At 64.3% G+C, this 13,998-nt stretch overlaps 2 protein-coding genes across 2 annotated transcripts in view; one reads left to right on the top strand and one right to left on the bottom strand.

Annotated features, from left to right (window-relative positions):
- ZBTB48 (zinc finger and BTB domain containing 48) overlaps positions 1-13,998 on the bottom strand; it is a 299,924-nt gene that overhangs the window by 247,541 nt on the left and 38,385 nt on the right. The gene's annotated exons all lie outside the window — the stretch shown is intronic.
- The window catches only part of CHD5 (chromodomain helicase DNA binding protein 5), a 39,382-nt gene that overhangs the window by 12,904 nt on the left and 12,480 nt on the right, over positions 1-13,998 (top strand). Inside the window, exons 4-20 of the mRNA XM_056124971.1 lie at positions 938-1,056; positions 1,281-1,519; positions 2,327-2,448; positions 3,856-3,979; positions 4,515-4,681; positions 4,768-4,989; positions 6,607-6,813; positions 7,429-7,640; positions 8,048-8,179; positions 8,644-8,752; positions 9,449-9,640; positions 9,729-9,929; positions 10,636-10,773; positions 10,891-11,012; positions 11,510-11,683; positions 11,796-11,937; positions 13,359-13,490. Of these exons, the coding sequence (XP_055980946.1) occupies positions 938-1,056; positions 1,281-1,519; positions 2,327-2,448; positions 3,856-3,979; positions 4,515-4,681; positions 4,768-4,989; positions 6,607-6,813; positions 7,429-7,640; positions 8,048-8,179; positions 8,644-8,752; positions 9,449-9,640; positions 9,729-9,929; positions 10,636-10,773; positions 10,891-11,012; positions 11,510-11,683; positions 11,796-11,937; positions 13,359-13,490 (2,754 nt within the window). The remainder of the gene's footprint in view (positions 1-937; positions 1,057-1,280; positions 1,520-2,326; positions 2,449-3,855; positions 3,980-4,514; positions 4,682-4,767; positions 4,990-6,606; positions 6,814-7,428; positions 7,641-8,047; positions 8,180-8,643; positions 8,753-9,448; positions 9,641-9,728; positions 9,930-10,635; positions 10,774-10,890; positions 11,013-11,509; positions 11,684-11,795; positions 11,938-13,358; positions 13,491-13,998) is intronic.

Raw genomic sequence — 13,998 nt, 5'->3', positions numbered from 1 at the left:
TGTATACACCCACCTATGTACACATGTGTGTTCCAGTGTACACATACCTGTGTCCATGTATGTGCCCTGTATGCATGTGTCAAATACCTGTGTGCATGTGTGCATGCCGAAGTATGCCTGTGTGCACACATTTGTCAGTGTATGCATGCTTGAGTGTGCCTGTGTACACTCACATATGTACCTGTGCATGTGTGCTCATGTGTGCCTGTATGCAAGTGTGTGTGTGTGTGTGTGCGTGTGTGTGTGCATATGCATGTCTCAGCCAGGAGCAGTTTGGGGAAGTGAAGACTCTGGAGAGTTCTTGGCCTCATCAGCCCCTCCCTCTCCTGGGGGAGTGTCTGCTTGGGACTGTCTGGGTGGGCCTGAGCCAGGACTTGGGGTGTGAGGGGGAGCTCTGGGGGACCATGCGAATTCATGGCCCAGGGCCTGTCACCCCCCCAGTTCCCGTGACCCCCCAGGGCCCATCACCCCCAGTGCCTGTCATTCCTGAGTGCCTGTTACCCCAGTTCCCATCACCCTCAGCACCTGTCACCCCCCAGTGCTTGTCACCCCCAATGCCTGCCACCCCCAGGCCCATCACCCCCTGTGTCCATCATCCCCAGTGCCCGTCACCCCCAGGGCCTGTCACTCCCAGTCCCCGCGGCAATGGCAGGATGTAACTGAGGCGCAGGCTCAGGCCCAGCTGTCTCTGTCCCGTCCTCTCTCTGGCCAGGCCCCTTTCTGCCCAGGGGCCAGCAGGTGTCCCCACATGCCAGGCACAGGCCTGCTGCCTATCCCAGGACACTTCCCTCCCGAACATGCCACTGCACGCTGCTGCCAACCCCCCATCTCGGGACCCCCTCCAGAACCTGTCCCTGCCCGTCCCGCCCCTACATAGCTCCCGCGACCTCCTCCCCGCCCCCCGGGTGTCAGTGTGAGCCTGACCCCTGTGTGACAGGAACCCAAGTCATCTGGGCAGCTCATGGCCGAGTGGGGCCTGGACGACGTGGACTGCCCGTTCTCGGAGGAGGACTACCGCACACTCACCAACTACAAGGCCTTCAGCCAGTTCCTCAGGTGGGCGGCAGGGGGTGCCACGAGGGGCTGCACACTCGGTGCTGGGCCCGGGACCCGGTGAGGAGGTTGCCAGTGGCGCCCCGTGAAGCGGTGGGGAGGGGCGCCCTGCCTGGGGACCACCCTCGTCATGGCGTTCGTCCTCTCCTCGTCCCCTCCCCTCCCTTTCCGCCCAGTTTCCTGAGCCTGCCCCGAGCCTGGGGACTGACCCCGCGTCTCCCCTGCAGGCCCCTCATTGCCAAGAAGAACCCGAAGATTCCCATGTCCAAGATGATGACCGTGCTGGGCGCCAAGTGGCGGGAGTTCAGCGCCAACAACCCCTTCAAGGGCAGCTCAGCGGCAGCAGCGGCGGCGGCGGTGGCGGCAGCCGTGGAGACGGTCACCATCGCCCCACCACTGGCCATCAGCCCCCAGCAGCCGCCCCAGCCCGTGCCCATCCGCAAGGCCAAGACCAAGGAGGGGAAGGGTAAGGCCCGAGTGACCCCCACGGGGTCCCCACTCGGGATCTGGGGAGAGGGTGGAGGGAAGCATGGGACTGGGGGAGGCGTGGGGCGGCCTGCACTGGTGGGGTGAGGCGACCGAGAGGGAAGGGCGGGTTCCTGCAAGGACCCGAAGGGGGACAGAAGGGACCAGAGAGATGCAATGACCAGGCATGTGGGGGCCTTAGATCTTGGGGGCCTTAGATCTTGGGGGGTAGCAGCTCAGCCTCCCCAGGTGCCTGCTGGGGCTGGGGGTGCCGTACTTCTGGCTTCTGGGGTGTTGTGCCCCTCTGCCACCACCTCACAGGGGTCTGAGGGTCCTGGGGGCGGCCTTTCACCCCAACCCCCGCTCTCCATCTCGGCACTGGCTCCCGGCGAGGCTGCACTTGGAGCTGGGGCCCACAGGTCACCTCGTGGAAGCCCTGTTCCTCTCTATGTGACACGCAGAGGCACTGTGGGGGTCTCGGTGGGCCGCCTGGAGCCAGCCCAGCACTGTGCGGACCAGTATCACGGAGGCTGGCAGTGCCCGTCCCAACCTTGTCCTGCAGGGGGGACCCCAGGAGCCCTAAGATGAGTTCAGGCTGGACTTCCTGGGAAGGAGGCCGAGGGGCTTGGTGGCAGGGCCTCCCTGGCCCGTGCAGGCATGGCTGGGGTCCCCTCACCTCTGAGCTTTGGTCTCCCCCTGACGAACACCAGGCTGTGGGACTCCTTCACAGGACACCTGTCCCCTGAGGCTGGGCTGGGGGTCTGCCGGCAGGTGTCAGGAGGGTCCACTTCTTGCCTGTCCTCACCAGGGCCTGGCGTGAGGAAGAAGATCAAAGGCTCCAAGGATGCCAAGAAGAAAGGGAAGAAGAAGGTTCAGGGGCTCCGGCTCCGCCTCGGAGGGGGGGGCGGCAAGAGGAAGAAGGGGTCCTCGGTGAGTGGGGGAGGGGTGGGGTGAGTGTGTGAATGGACGTGGGAGAGGCCCAGGAGTGGATATGTGTGAGGGGAGTGGGCGTGAATAGCTGTGACAATCCGAAGGAACGTGGGCGTGTAATAGGGGAAGGCAGGGGTGTGAGAGGATGGGTGTGATGGGAGTGTAAGGATGAATGGGAGGGCTGGAGCGATAGAGCACAGCGCGGAGGGGGTTTGCCTTGCACGCAGCCAACGCAGATTCGATCCCCGGCATCCCATAGGGTCCCCTGAGCACCACCAGGAGTAATAATCCCTGAGTACAGAGCCAGGAGGATCCCTTGAGCATCGCCGGGTGGGACCCAAAAAAGCCAAAAGAAAAAAAAAGTCTGAACGAATGTGTAAACAAAAGCGTGAGTGGTGTGTGTGGGTGGGTTGGTGAGTGAGTGGATGGGTGTGTCAGTGGGAAAGGGAGCACGAAAGCGGGAGGGGATGAATGGGTGAAGAGTGTGGATGTGTGTGCATGTGAGTGAACAGAATGGGCGAGGGAGTGGGGCTGAGCCAAGGTGAGTGTGAGCGTAAGTGAGGAGGAATGAGAAGGAATGTTCTGGAATGGACATCACAAGGCAGGAGGAGCGGGTGTGCACAGGCGTGGGAGCATGTGGGTGAGCAGCCTGGAGACAGCTGCACCTCACGGGGGTGCTGGGTGTGGGCACTGGGTGGTCCAGAGAGCGACTGGGATGCGGTGCTTAATGTGGTCATTGAGACCCCCTCTTGCTGAAAGCCCATTTCCCATTACCTCAGTTTCCCCAGACTGGATTCCCAGCTCCCCTGCCCACACGCTCCCCCTCAGTCATCTGCCCAGCAAGTGACACCAGCTGCCTGGTTGGATGGGCAGGGGGACGGAGGGGAGGGCTGGCTGGAGCCCTTGGGCCCTTCTCTCTGCCCAGAACCAGTTCTGACTTGGAGCCTCAGGCCCTGAGTTGAGCTCTCCATTGTTTCTGCACCTGCTTCTCTGACCCGCCCACCCTGCGGAGACATGGGGGACACCCATCTCTGCGCCTTGCCGGGAGGGTCACAGTCCTGGGTTTAGCAGGAGCACTGGCCAGGCCCCGCCTCCGAGCTGTGGTCCATCCCAGCTCAGCGGATCTTCCAGTTGGTGTGCCTGCGACTGGGTCTCGACTCGGCCCTGAGGAGGGTTCTCCCCTGGGAGTGGGGGGAGGCGGGTAAGTGAGACAAGGCCCATAGGCATCAGGAGAGAGATCTGGGAAGGCTCCCTGGGAGAGGTGTCTCCTGAGGGCACTGGACGTGGAGTCTTGGAAGTCAGAGACAGAAGAGGGGCTCGAAGCAGGGCGAGGACATCCCTGGGGAGCCTGCCGTGGTCCTGCCCAGCCCTCGCCCCCATGGAGCTCACGGCGCCCCTTCCCTGCAGAGCGAGGAGGACGAGCGGGATGAGTCCGACCTGGACAGTGCCAGCGTCCACAGCGCCTCGATGCGCTCCGAGTGCTCCGCAGCCCTGGGCAAGAAGAACAAGAGGAGGCGCAAGAAGAAGAGGAGTAGGACCCCCCCAGCTGCCCCTGCCCCTGACTACCCCCTGACCCCAAAATGTCCCCATGACCCCTAAATGGCCCTCTGATCTGTGACTGCCCCTGCCCCCGACTGCCCCCTGACTCCCAGCCCCGAATGTCTCCTGATCCCTGAATGGCCCCTGACTCCGAATGCCCCCCTGAGTTGCAACTGCCCCTGACCCCCCTCTGCTCCTCTGACCCTGTCTGCTTCCCTGCCCCGTGCATCGTGGGCAGCGGGAGGGCTCCCTCCTGCCTTGGCCTCTCCTGGCCTCAGCTGCAGGTGTCCTGTGCAGCCTCTGGTGCCTGCTCAGGAAGGAAACCCGTGGCAGGAGGCCACCAAGGGTCCATGGGGGGCTCCTCCGACTGAGGCTTCCCCCTTGCAGCCCTCTGTCCTTTTATGTCCGACTCGTCACTGCCCCCCCCACCTGTTCATCACCCCCCCGCCCTCTGCCCACCACCTTTCTGGCTTCCCTGGGACCCCCCCCATACACCTCTGCCCCCTTTACCCTCCACCCCTCCACAGTGGACGATGGGGACGGTTACGAGACAGACCACCAGGACTACTGTGAAGTGTGCCAGCAGGGCGGCGAGATCATCCTGTGCGACACCTGCCCGCGTGCCTACCACCTCGTCTGCCTGGACCCCGAGCTGGAGAAGGCCCCGGAGGGCAAGTGGAGCTGCCCGCACTGTGTAAGGCCTAGGGCTGGCAGGGGGCGGGATGGGGGCCGGGGAGGGCCCCCCTCCGAGCCGCCCGGCCTGCATGCATCCCGCTCCAGGAGAAGGAGGGGATCCAGTGGGAGCCCAAAGAGGACGACGAGGAGGAGGAGGAGGGCGGCGGCGAGGAGGAGGAGGACGACCACATGGAGTTCTGCCGCGTGTGCAAGGACGGGGGCGAGCTGCTGTGCTGTGACGCCTGCCCCTCCTCCTACCACCTGCACTGCCTCAACCCGCCGCTGCCCGAGATCCCAAACGGTGAATGGCTCTGCCCGCGCTGTACTGTGAGTGTTACGCCGCCCGCCGAAGCCCTGCCCTGCCCAAAGCCCCGCCCACCGAAGCCCCACCCGCCAGACCCCGCCCACCAGAACCCCGCCCCGCTCCACCCCGCCCAACAAAAGCCCTGCCCCGAGGAAGCCCCGCCCTGTAAAGCCAGACCCAGCCCACCCAACGCCCGCCCCGCCCACCTGAAAGCCCCACCCAGCCCGCCCAACAGAAGCCCTGCCCCGCCGAAGTGATGCCCCAAAGCCATTCCCCATCCTACACAAAGCCCCGCCCCACCCTGCCCACCCAAAGCCTGCTCCACCCCCAAGCCCTGCCTGCCTGAAAAACTCTCCCTTGCTGACAGACCCCACCCACCCAAACCCGGCCCTGCTCCACCCCGCCCAATAGAAACCCTGCCCCGCCAAAGCCACGCCCCTAAGCCACGCCCCATTCCACACGAAGCCCACCCCGTGCCGCCAGACCCCTCCCACCCAAAGTCCGCCCCGCCCACCCAAAGCCCCGCCTACCCACTTATATGAAGCCCCACCCTATGCCACTAGGCTCTGCCCTCTCGGAAATCGTCAGTCCCAGAAGCCCCGCCCAGACGAAATCCCGCCCATCTCCACCCCGCCCACCAGAAGCCCCGTCTCATGGAAGCCCCACCCTGAGCCTCCAGACCCCGCCCACTAAATCCTCACCCCTTCCGGATCCCCCTCACCAAAGCCCAGCCCCCACAGGCCCCACCAGGGAGTCCCGCCCCACTTAAGCCCTGCGCACCCTCCAGGACCCGCCCCAGCAAAGTCCTGCCCCTGGAAAGCTCCGCCCCACCAGCTCACGCCCTGCTGTCCAGGCCTTGCCCACAGAAACGACATCCCCTCCCAGTCTCCCAGAGAGGCCTGACCTGTGTCCCTCGGGCCCAGCAGGTCTCGCTGCCCACCCAGCAGGCCTTCCCTCAGTGGGCACTTTCTACCCAAGCCCCCCCTTCCTCCAGGCAAGGCCACGCCCTCCCACAAAGCTCCGCCTAGATGAACCCTTGCCCACCCACCAAACACCCCTATTCGTCAGGCCCCCCCACAACCCGCAACTCCCACCCAAATTCCACCTCGGTTGGAGGCCACATCCCCAAACCCAGTCTGCAAAGGCCCGCCCCGCCAGCTGTCACTCACCTAGGTGGGTGGGGGCGGAGACCCTCTGGGCCCTTCCCGCCTCCTGCCGCAGCAAACCCCGCCCCTCGGGCGCGGCCCGGCTGGCATGCCCCCAGGCCACGCCCAGTGTCTCCTCTGGCCCCGCCCCACGGGCCTGCTCCTTGCTCCTCTGCTTCTTGGCCCTGTCCTGGGTGCTGGGAGCACTCTCGGGAGCCCCGGGCAGCCAGAGCAGAGCACAGCCTAGGGAGAGACAGCGACCAGCCTGAGGCCACTCCAGTGCGCTGGAGCCCCAGGGAGAGTAGGGTGCCCACACAAGTCCCCAGTCCTTGCAGGCCTTGGAGCTGTCCCTGAGCCTCTGTGCTGTCCCGCGTGTCCGTTCGTCTGCTGTGTGAACAGCACATGTGCCCCCACGGGGGCTGCAGTCCCTGGCGGGCTCAGGGGTGAGGCCCTGCGAAGCCCTGCACTTAGGGACCCCCCCCCGTCTGTCCACAGTGTCCCCCACTCAAGGGCAAAGTCCAGCGGATCCTGCACTGGCGGTGGACGGAGCCCCCTGCACCCTTCATGGTGGGGCTGCCGGGGCCGGACGTGGAGCCTGGTGGCCCCCCGCCCAAGGCCCTGGAGGGCCTCCCGGAGAGAGAGTTCTTCGTCAAGTGGGCAGGGCTGTCCTACTGGCACTGCTCCTGGGTGAAGGAGCTGCAGGTGAGGGGCCGGCAGGTCAGGTTCTTGGGCAGGTGCAGCCCCCAGGCAGGTGACACCCCTGGGCAGGTGAGGTCCCCAGGCAGGTGACACTCCTGTGCAGGTTACACTCTGGGCAGGTGACACCCCTGGGTAGGTGAGGACCTGGAGCAGGTGCAGCCCTGTACAGGTGACACCCCTGGGCAGGTGAGGATCTGGGACAGGTGCAGCCCTGGACAGGTGACACTCCTGGGCAGGTTACACTCTGGGCAGGTGACACCCCTGGGTAGGTGAGGACCTGGAGCAGGTGCAGCCCTGGACAGGTGACACCCCTGGGCAGGTGAGGTCCCCGGGCAGGTGGCACTCCTGGGCAGGTGAGGATCTGGGACAGGTGCAGCCCTGGTGTGTAGGGTCCCTAGGCAGGTGAGACCTCAGGCAGGTGGGGCCCTGGCAGGTGAGGCCCCGGCAGGTGAGGCTGTACTAGGCAGAGCCAGAGGTGCTGACCAGCTCCTTGGGGTGGGGCATTGCAGGTGCTGGGGAACTTGAGGGGGAAGATTTTCCTGGCTGGATTTTCCAGGCCAAGTGCAGGGAAACTGGTTGGGGGGATGTGACCTCTGTGCCCCCCTTGCCCCCCAATAGCTGGAGCTGTACCACACGGTGATGTACCGAAACTACCAAAGAAAGAACGACATGGACGAGCCGCCACCCTTTGACTATGGCTCTGGGGACGAGGATGGGAAGAGCGAGAAGAGGAAGAACAAGGACCCGGTCCAGGCCAGGATGGAGGAGCACTTCTACCGCTATGGCATCAAGCCCGAGTGGATGCTGGTGCATCGCATCCTCAACCACAGGTGGGCTGCGGGCAGGGCTCTGTCGGGGGCAGGGGGACCGGCTGTTGGGGTGTGGGTGGGGGGCAGGCCCTGTCCTGGGGTGGATGACGATGGTGTGGGTGGGCAGTGTGATGGCCGCAACTCAGCGTGCCCACTTTTGGCTCTGCTGCTTGAGCCCTGGTTCCTCCCTGGAGGCAGCTCTGCCAGCAGCCCCGCTCAGCACTGAACCCCTCTGGGCTTATCTGGGAGATCTCTGCCTGTGTGTGCCCGTGCCCACTCAGACGAGTCCAGGGGTCTCCAGGTCAGGAGCCTGTGGGGGAGAACTTTCCAGCCCCGCACTTGGCCCCTCAGTCCAGCGCTCTGGACGGGAGGGCCAGCGGGGTCCTGGGCACTGCTGACGAGCTCCCGCGCCTGTTTGCGGGCGACAGCTTTGACAAGAAGGGGGACGTGCACTACCTGATCAAGTGGAAGGACCTGCCCTACGACCAGTGCACCTGGGAGATCGACGACATCGACATCCCGGACTACGACAGCCTGAAGCAGGCCTACTGGGGCCACAGGTGCCGGCCGGGGCCTCCCCCTAAGCCCGCCCCTCCCTCAACCGGCCCTTCCCCCCAGCCGGCCCCTCCCCCTGAACCTGGCCCGCCCCCAGTCGGCTCCTCCCCCAGCAGGCCCCTCCCCTCAGCAGGCCCCTCCCCCAGCAGGCCCCTCCCCTCAGCAGGCCCCTCCCCAACAGGACCCTCTCCCAGCCGGGCCCTCTCCCAGCAGGTCCGTCCCCCAGCAGGCCCCTCCCCTCAGCAGGACCCTCCCCCAACCAGTCCCACCCCCTGAGCCCGCCCCTCCCCCAGCCTGCCCCTCCCCCTAATCCGGCCCCTCTCCCTTTAAGCCTGCCCCCCCACCGGCCCCTCCCACCTCTGACCTGCTCCTCCCTCTTGAGCCCCCTCTCCCCTGAGCCCTCCCCCTCCCCGTCCCCAGCTGTGTGCGCCCCTTGGGGGGGATCACCAGTCCCTGCCCCCCTCCCCAGGGAGCTGATGCTGGGTGAGGACAACAGGCTGCCCAAGAAACTGGCCAAGAAGAGCAAGAAGCTCAAGGACGAGAAGCAGGAGAAGCCGACGGACACCCCCATTGTGGATGTGAGTGGGGGAGGGGGCTCCCGAGGGGGGGTCTCCCCTGGCCCCGGCGGCCCTATGAGAGGAGTGGTCTGTTGCAGGAGCTGGTATGCAGACCACAGGCGCTCTGACCTGTACGGATGGCGGCGTGGAAGGTGGCCTTGGTTCATTTGGCCTCTCTGCGGTGCCTGCTGGCCCCTGGCCCTAGGATGGCCCTGGAGGATCAAGGGTTAATAGCCCTGGTCCCATTTCAGCAAGTCCCCATTTCCCAGGGCCCGGGGGGGGGGGGACCCACAGAATATGGGAGTTCCCTCTGCGGTGGTGGGAGGCAGGGAAGGCGGGCGGGAGGGGATGACCGGGGGTGGCAAGGGCTGGTCTGGGTCTAGTGGAGGAAGCCCCCAGGCATGCAGCCACCAGTACCAGCTAAGTGCCCCCCACGTTCTCGGCATTGGGGACCAGCAGTGACGAATAGCACCCAGGGCCTGATCACCACCTGGGTTCAAGCACTGGGGACGCTTGTCCGACAGCCAGATCAGCCATCTGTCGGAGGACACGGTTGTTGGGGGGTGACTGGAGGTCAGGGTGGGCTTCCCGCAGGAAGAGGCATTCCCAGGGAGGCTGGCAGGGTGACTGAAATTGTGGGAAGCGTCTCCTGGGCAGAGAGAATCGCCTGTGCCCAGGCCCCACGTTCAGGGCCTGTCTGCCCCTCTGCGCCCACAGCCCACGGTCAAGTTCGACAAGCAGCCGTGGTACATCGACGCCACGGGCGGCACCCTGCACCCCTACCAGCTGGAGGGCCTCAACTGGCTGCGCTTCTCTTGGGCCCAGGGCACCGACACCATCCTGGCCGACGAGATGGGTCTGGGCAAGACAGTGCAGACCATCGTCTTCCTCTACTCCCTGTACAAGGAGGTGCGGGGCGGCGGCTGGGAGTGGAGGGGCCGGGCCAGCCTGCACGCAGCCGCCTCACGTTCGTCTCTGGCCCCCGCTCCGTCCCCAGGGCCACTCCAAGGGGCCTTACCTGGTCAGCGCGCCCCTGTCCACCATCATCAACTGGGAGCGTGAGTTTGAGATGTGGGCGCCCGACTTCTACGTGGTCACCTACACGGGGGACAAGGAGAGCCGCTCGGTGATCCGCGAGAACGAGTTCTCCTTCGAGGACAACGCCATCCGCAGCGGGAAGAAGGTGTTCCGCATGAAGGTGGGTGCGGCGGTGGCGTGTGGTCACAGGCAGTGACGGGCAGTGCTTCCCAGCTCGCCCTGGGTGCGGGGGGCGCCCCGGAGAGAACCAGAGCCTCTTGCTTGCACGCGGTTGCTCTGGGCCCGGAACCACCTCCAGGCCCCTGAGGGAGCAGCTCAGACCATGAAACTCAGACCACCAAACTCTCACCCAGTGCTGGTTTGTGGGGCCGGAGCAGCAGCCCAGCAGGGAAGGTTCTTGCTTTACACCCTTGCGGCTGATCCGGCTTTGGTCGCCGGCATCCCGTATGCGCCCCCAATCCCCACCCTGGAGTGATTCCTGAGCACGGAATTAGGAGTAAGCCCTGAGCATTGCCAGGTGGGCTTCCTCAGTGGAGTCAGGAGTAAACCTGAGCACCGCTGGGTATGACCAACCCGTCCCCCAAAACCCTTTCCAAACCCCAAAAGAATTCTGGCTCAGCCGTTGTAGGCCATGTGGGTTGGGGTGAGGTGGGGGTGATGCGGCCGCAGCCCCCCGGAACTGCGAGTGGGTCAGTGACAGTATCGCGCACTCAGACAGGGTTGCGGGAAACGGTCCCTCATGTTCTGAGCAGGGCCGCCGTGCCTTGGCTGACCCCCTCGGACCTGTGACCGCTTTCGGCCTCCCTGGGGTCTTCGGGGTCCCCGCAAACGGCCTGTCTGAGGCTGAGCAGTTGTCGCCCCTGCAGAAAGAGGTGCAGATCAAGTTCCACGTCCTGCTCACCTCCTACGAGCTCATCACCATCGACCAAGCCGTCCTCGGCTCCATTGAGTGGGCCTGCCTGGTGGTGGACGAGGCCCACCGGCTCAAGAACAACCAGTCTAAGGTGGGCACCCCGGAACCGGCTTCCTGTGTCTCTGATGGCCCCCTTGGCCGCCCGGAGCCATTGCCTGTGCCCCTGACTGGCCTCCTCTCCTCTGACGCCCACCCCCTCACCCCCCAGTTCTTCAGGGTCTTGAACAGCTACAAGATCGACTACAAGCTGCTGCTGACGGGGACGCCACTGCAGAATAACCTGGAGGAACTGTTCCATCTGCTGAACTTCCTCACGCCCGAGCGCTTCAAGTGAGCTGGGGCGGGCCTCGGTTTCCCCAGGAGGGGAGGGAGACGCGGTGTTGCTGTGTGACCTTCCCAGCCCCGACACTCGTTTCTAACCTCCATGAGGCCCCAGTACCCGCGTGGGCAGTGGGCCGGGAAGCTGGGACAGGATGGGGTGACGAGGGCGCACCCCCTGCGCGTGGGAGTCCCAGCATCTCCCTGCCCCCCTTTCCCTGCTCTGAACGGGAGTTCAGGTGAAGGGGGCTGACTGGGCTGTATCCCCTGGGGCCCCAACAGCCAGCCCTAGTTTCCCCAGATGGTTCATGTGTTTGAGAGATCAGCAGGATACAGGGTGGGGGTGGGGGTCACAGGCTTAGCCTGCCAGCCCCGTGGCCTGCGGTGATGCTCTGGCTGGTGGCAGGGGCCAGGCCAGGCGCCTCCCCACTCTTCTCTGCCATGCCAGGTTCTGGCTGGGTCCACACCCCCCTGCGCCTGGCCCCCAGCCCAGCTCTCCTCCCTTGCAGCAACCTGGAGGGCTTCCTGGAAGAGTTTGCCGACATCTCCAAGGAAGATCAGATCAAGAAACTGCATGACCTGCTGGGGCCACACATGCTGCGGCGGCTCAAGGCAGACGTGTTCAAGAACATGCCGGCCAAGACGGAGCTCATCGTCCGCGTGGAGCTGAGCCAGATGCAGAAGTAAGAGGGGCCCCTAGCACTCACCACCTGCCTCTGTGGGGCCACGGGCCTGCAGCTCCTCCTCTGCCCCCCGGCCCCCATCTCTAAGTGGGTGCCCCTCTCTGCCCTCCAGGAAGTACTACAAGTTCATCCTGACGCGGAACTTCGAGGCGCTCAACTCCAAGGGGGGCGGGAATCAGGTGTCACTGCTCAACATCATGATGGACCTGAAGAAGTGCTGCAACCACCCCTACCTCTTCCCCGTGGCCGCCGTGGTAGGTCCCGTAGCTGCTGTGGCAGGATCTCTTCTCTGTGGCCGCCGTGGGAGCGTGGTCACTGACAGACTCCTGCGGCTGCTGCTGTGGGGCTGTGGTGCTGCTCCGGTTGGGGCCCTTGTGGTTGGGAAGGTTCTATGGCACCTGCAGTAGGTTCTCTGTGGTAGGTTCCCCGTGGCCTCTGGTAGGCTCCCTGTGGTCACTGTGGTATGTTCCTTGTGGTCACTGTGGTAGGTTCCCCATTGCCTTTGTGGTAGGTTCCCTGTGGTTACTGACTGGTAGGTTTCCTGTGGCCTCTTGGTAGGTTCCCAGTGGTCACTATGGTAGGTTCCCCGTGGCCTCTGTGGTAGGTTCCCCGTGGTCACTATGGTAGGTTCCCCATGGTCACTAAGGTTCTCTGTGGCCTCTGTGGTAGGTTCCCTGTGGTCACTATGGTAGGTTCCCCATGGTCACTAAGGTTCTCTGTGGCCTCTTGGTAGGTTCCCTGTGGTCACTATGGTAGGTTCCCCGTGGCCTCTGTGGTAGGTTCCCTGTGGTCACTGGTAGGTTTCCCGTGGCCTCTTGGTAGGTTGCCTGTGGTCACTATGGTAGGTTCCCCGTGGCCACTGTGGTAAGTTTCCTGTGGCCTCTGTGGTAGGTTCCCCATGGTCACTAAGGTTCTCTGTGGCCTCTTGGTAGGTTCCCTGTGGTCACTATGGTAGGTTCCCCGTGGCCACTGTGGTAGGTTCCCCATGGCCTCTCTAGTAGGTTACCTGTGGTCACTGTGGTAGGTTCCCCATGGTCATTGCGGTTGGGTCCCCAGTGGCTGCTGTGGGAGGTTCCCTTTGGCGGTTGTGGCAAGTTTCCCATGGTCACCGTGCTGACTGCTTGTGGATGTCCTCGTGTCCCTGGCTGCTGTGGCTGCCGTCTGCAGGCCCCAAGTGTCTGAGTGCCACCCCTGCCCGGCGGCCTCTTCCTTTCTTGATCCTCAGTGACCCCACAGTTCTCTCTGGCCAGTGTCGCAGGGCTCATGGCTGCAGGAATCTGTGGTGCAGCCCGTGAGCGGGGCCTGGCCAGCGCTGAGTCCCTCTGGGAAGATGCTGGTCTGCTCTGAGCTGCATTCCTCTATGAGGGCCATTGTGGCACCACCTGGGTAGGGTGGACCTGGGAAGGTCCCCGTGTGAGACCACCGTGCTTCCAGAACCCCGCAAAAGCTCTGGGGCAGAGTGGAGTGGGCCTCTCACCTTCCGGTGACAAGCAGGGGATCAGCCGGCCTGTGTGTGCCTTCTGGTGGCCGGGTGTAGGCCACGTCCCCGGGAAACCTGGGATTCCCCTCCCTGCACCCATCTAGGGGTCTTGGCGCATGGGGCTGAGTTTGGCCTTGCCGCGTCCTCTGCTGGGTCCAGCAGCTCCGAGGCCCCACCTGCCTGTTGTGTTCGCAGGAGGCCCCAGTCCTCCCCAACGGCTCGTACGACGGTGGCTCCCTCGTCAGGTCGTCAGGGAAGTTGATGCTGCTGCAGAAGATGCTGAAGAGGCTGAGGGACGAGGGCCACCGCGTGCTCATCTTCTCCCAGGTGGGCGGCCCTTCTTGGGACCCCCCGCCCTGGGGATATGGCCGTGGGGCTGGGGGCGGGGAGCCAGAGGTGCTCAGGGTGCTGCTGCTCTGGGCACAGAAGCTGCTTCCTCTGCCCGTGCGGCTTTGCCCTGTTGTGTGTGTTGGCGCTGGGGAGGCCCCTGCACCCCCGTCCCCGTAAGACTTGATTCCCTGTGAGGCCTTCCCAAGGTGCGGGAGTGAAGGGACACAGACCTCTCCACTGGAATGCTCCTGCACCCACATTCTGAGAGGGTCCCCCAAACAGCAGGCAAAGTTCACACGAAAGGGAGTAGAATAGCCTAGAGAATAATAGTTGATAAATAACTACTATTATTGTAGTTGATAAATAGATAAATAAATAACTAGGGCTAGAGCGATAGCACAGCGGTAGGGCGTTTGCCTTGCACGCAGCCAACATGGCCGACCCGAGTTCGATTCCTCCGCCCCTCTCGGAGAGCCCGGCAAGCTCCCGAGAGTATCTCGCCCGC

Source organism: Sorex fumeus, unplaced genomic scaffold (genome assembly GCF_029834395.1).
Source record: "Sorex fumeus unplaced genomic scaffold, SorFum_2.1 ptg000054l, whole genome shotgun sequence".
NCBI lineage: Eukaryota > Metazoa > Chordata > Mammalia > Eulipotyphla > Soricidae > Sorex > Sorex fumeus.
The sequence above is the reverse complement of the archived record's forward strand: the minus strand, read 5'-3'. Positions and strand labels throughout refer to the sequence as shown.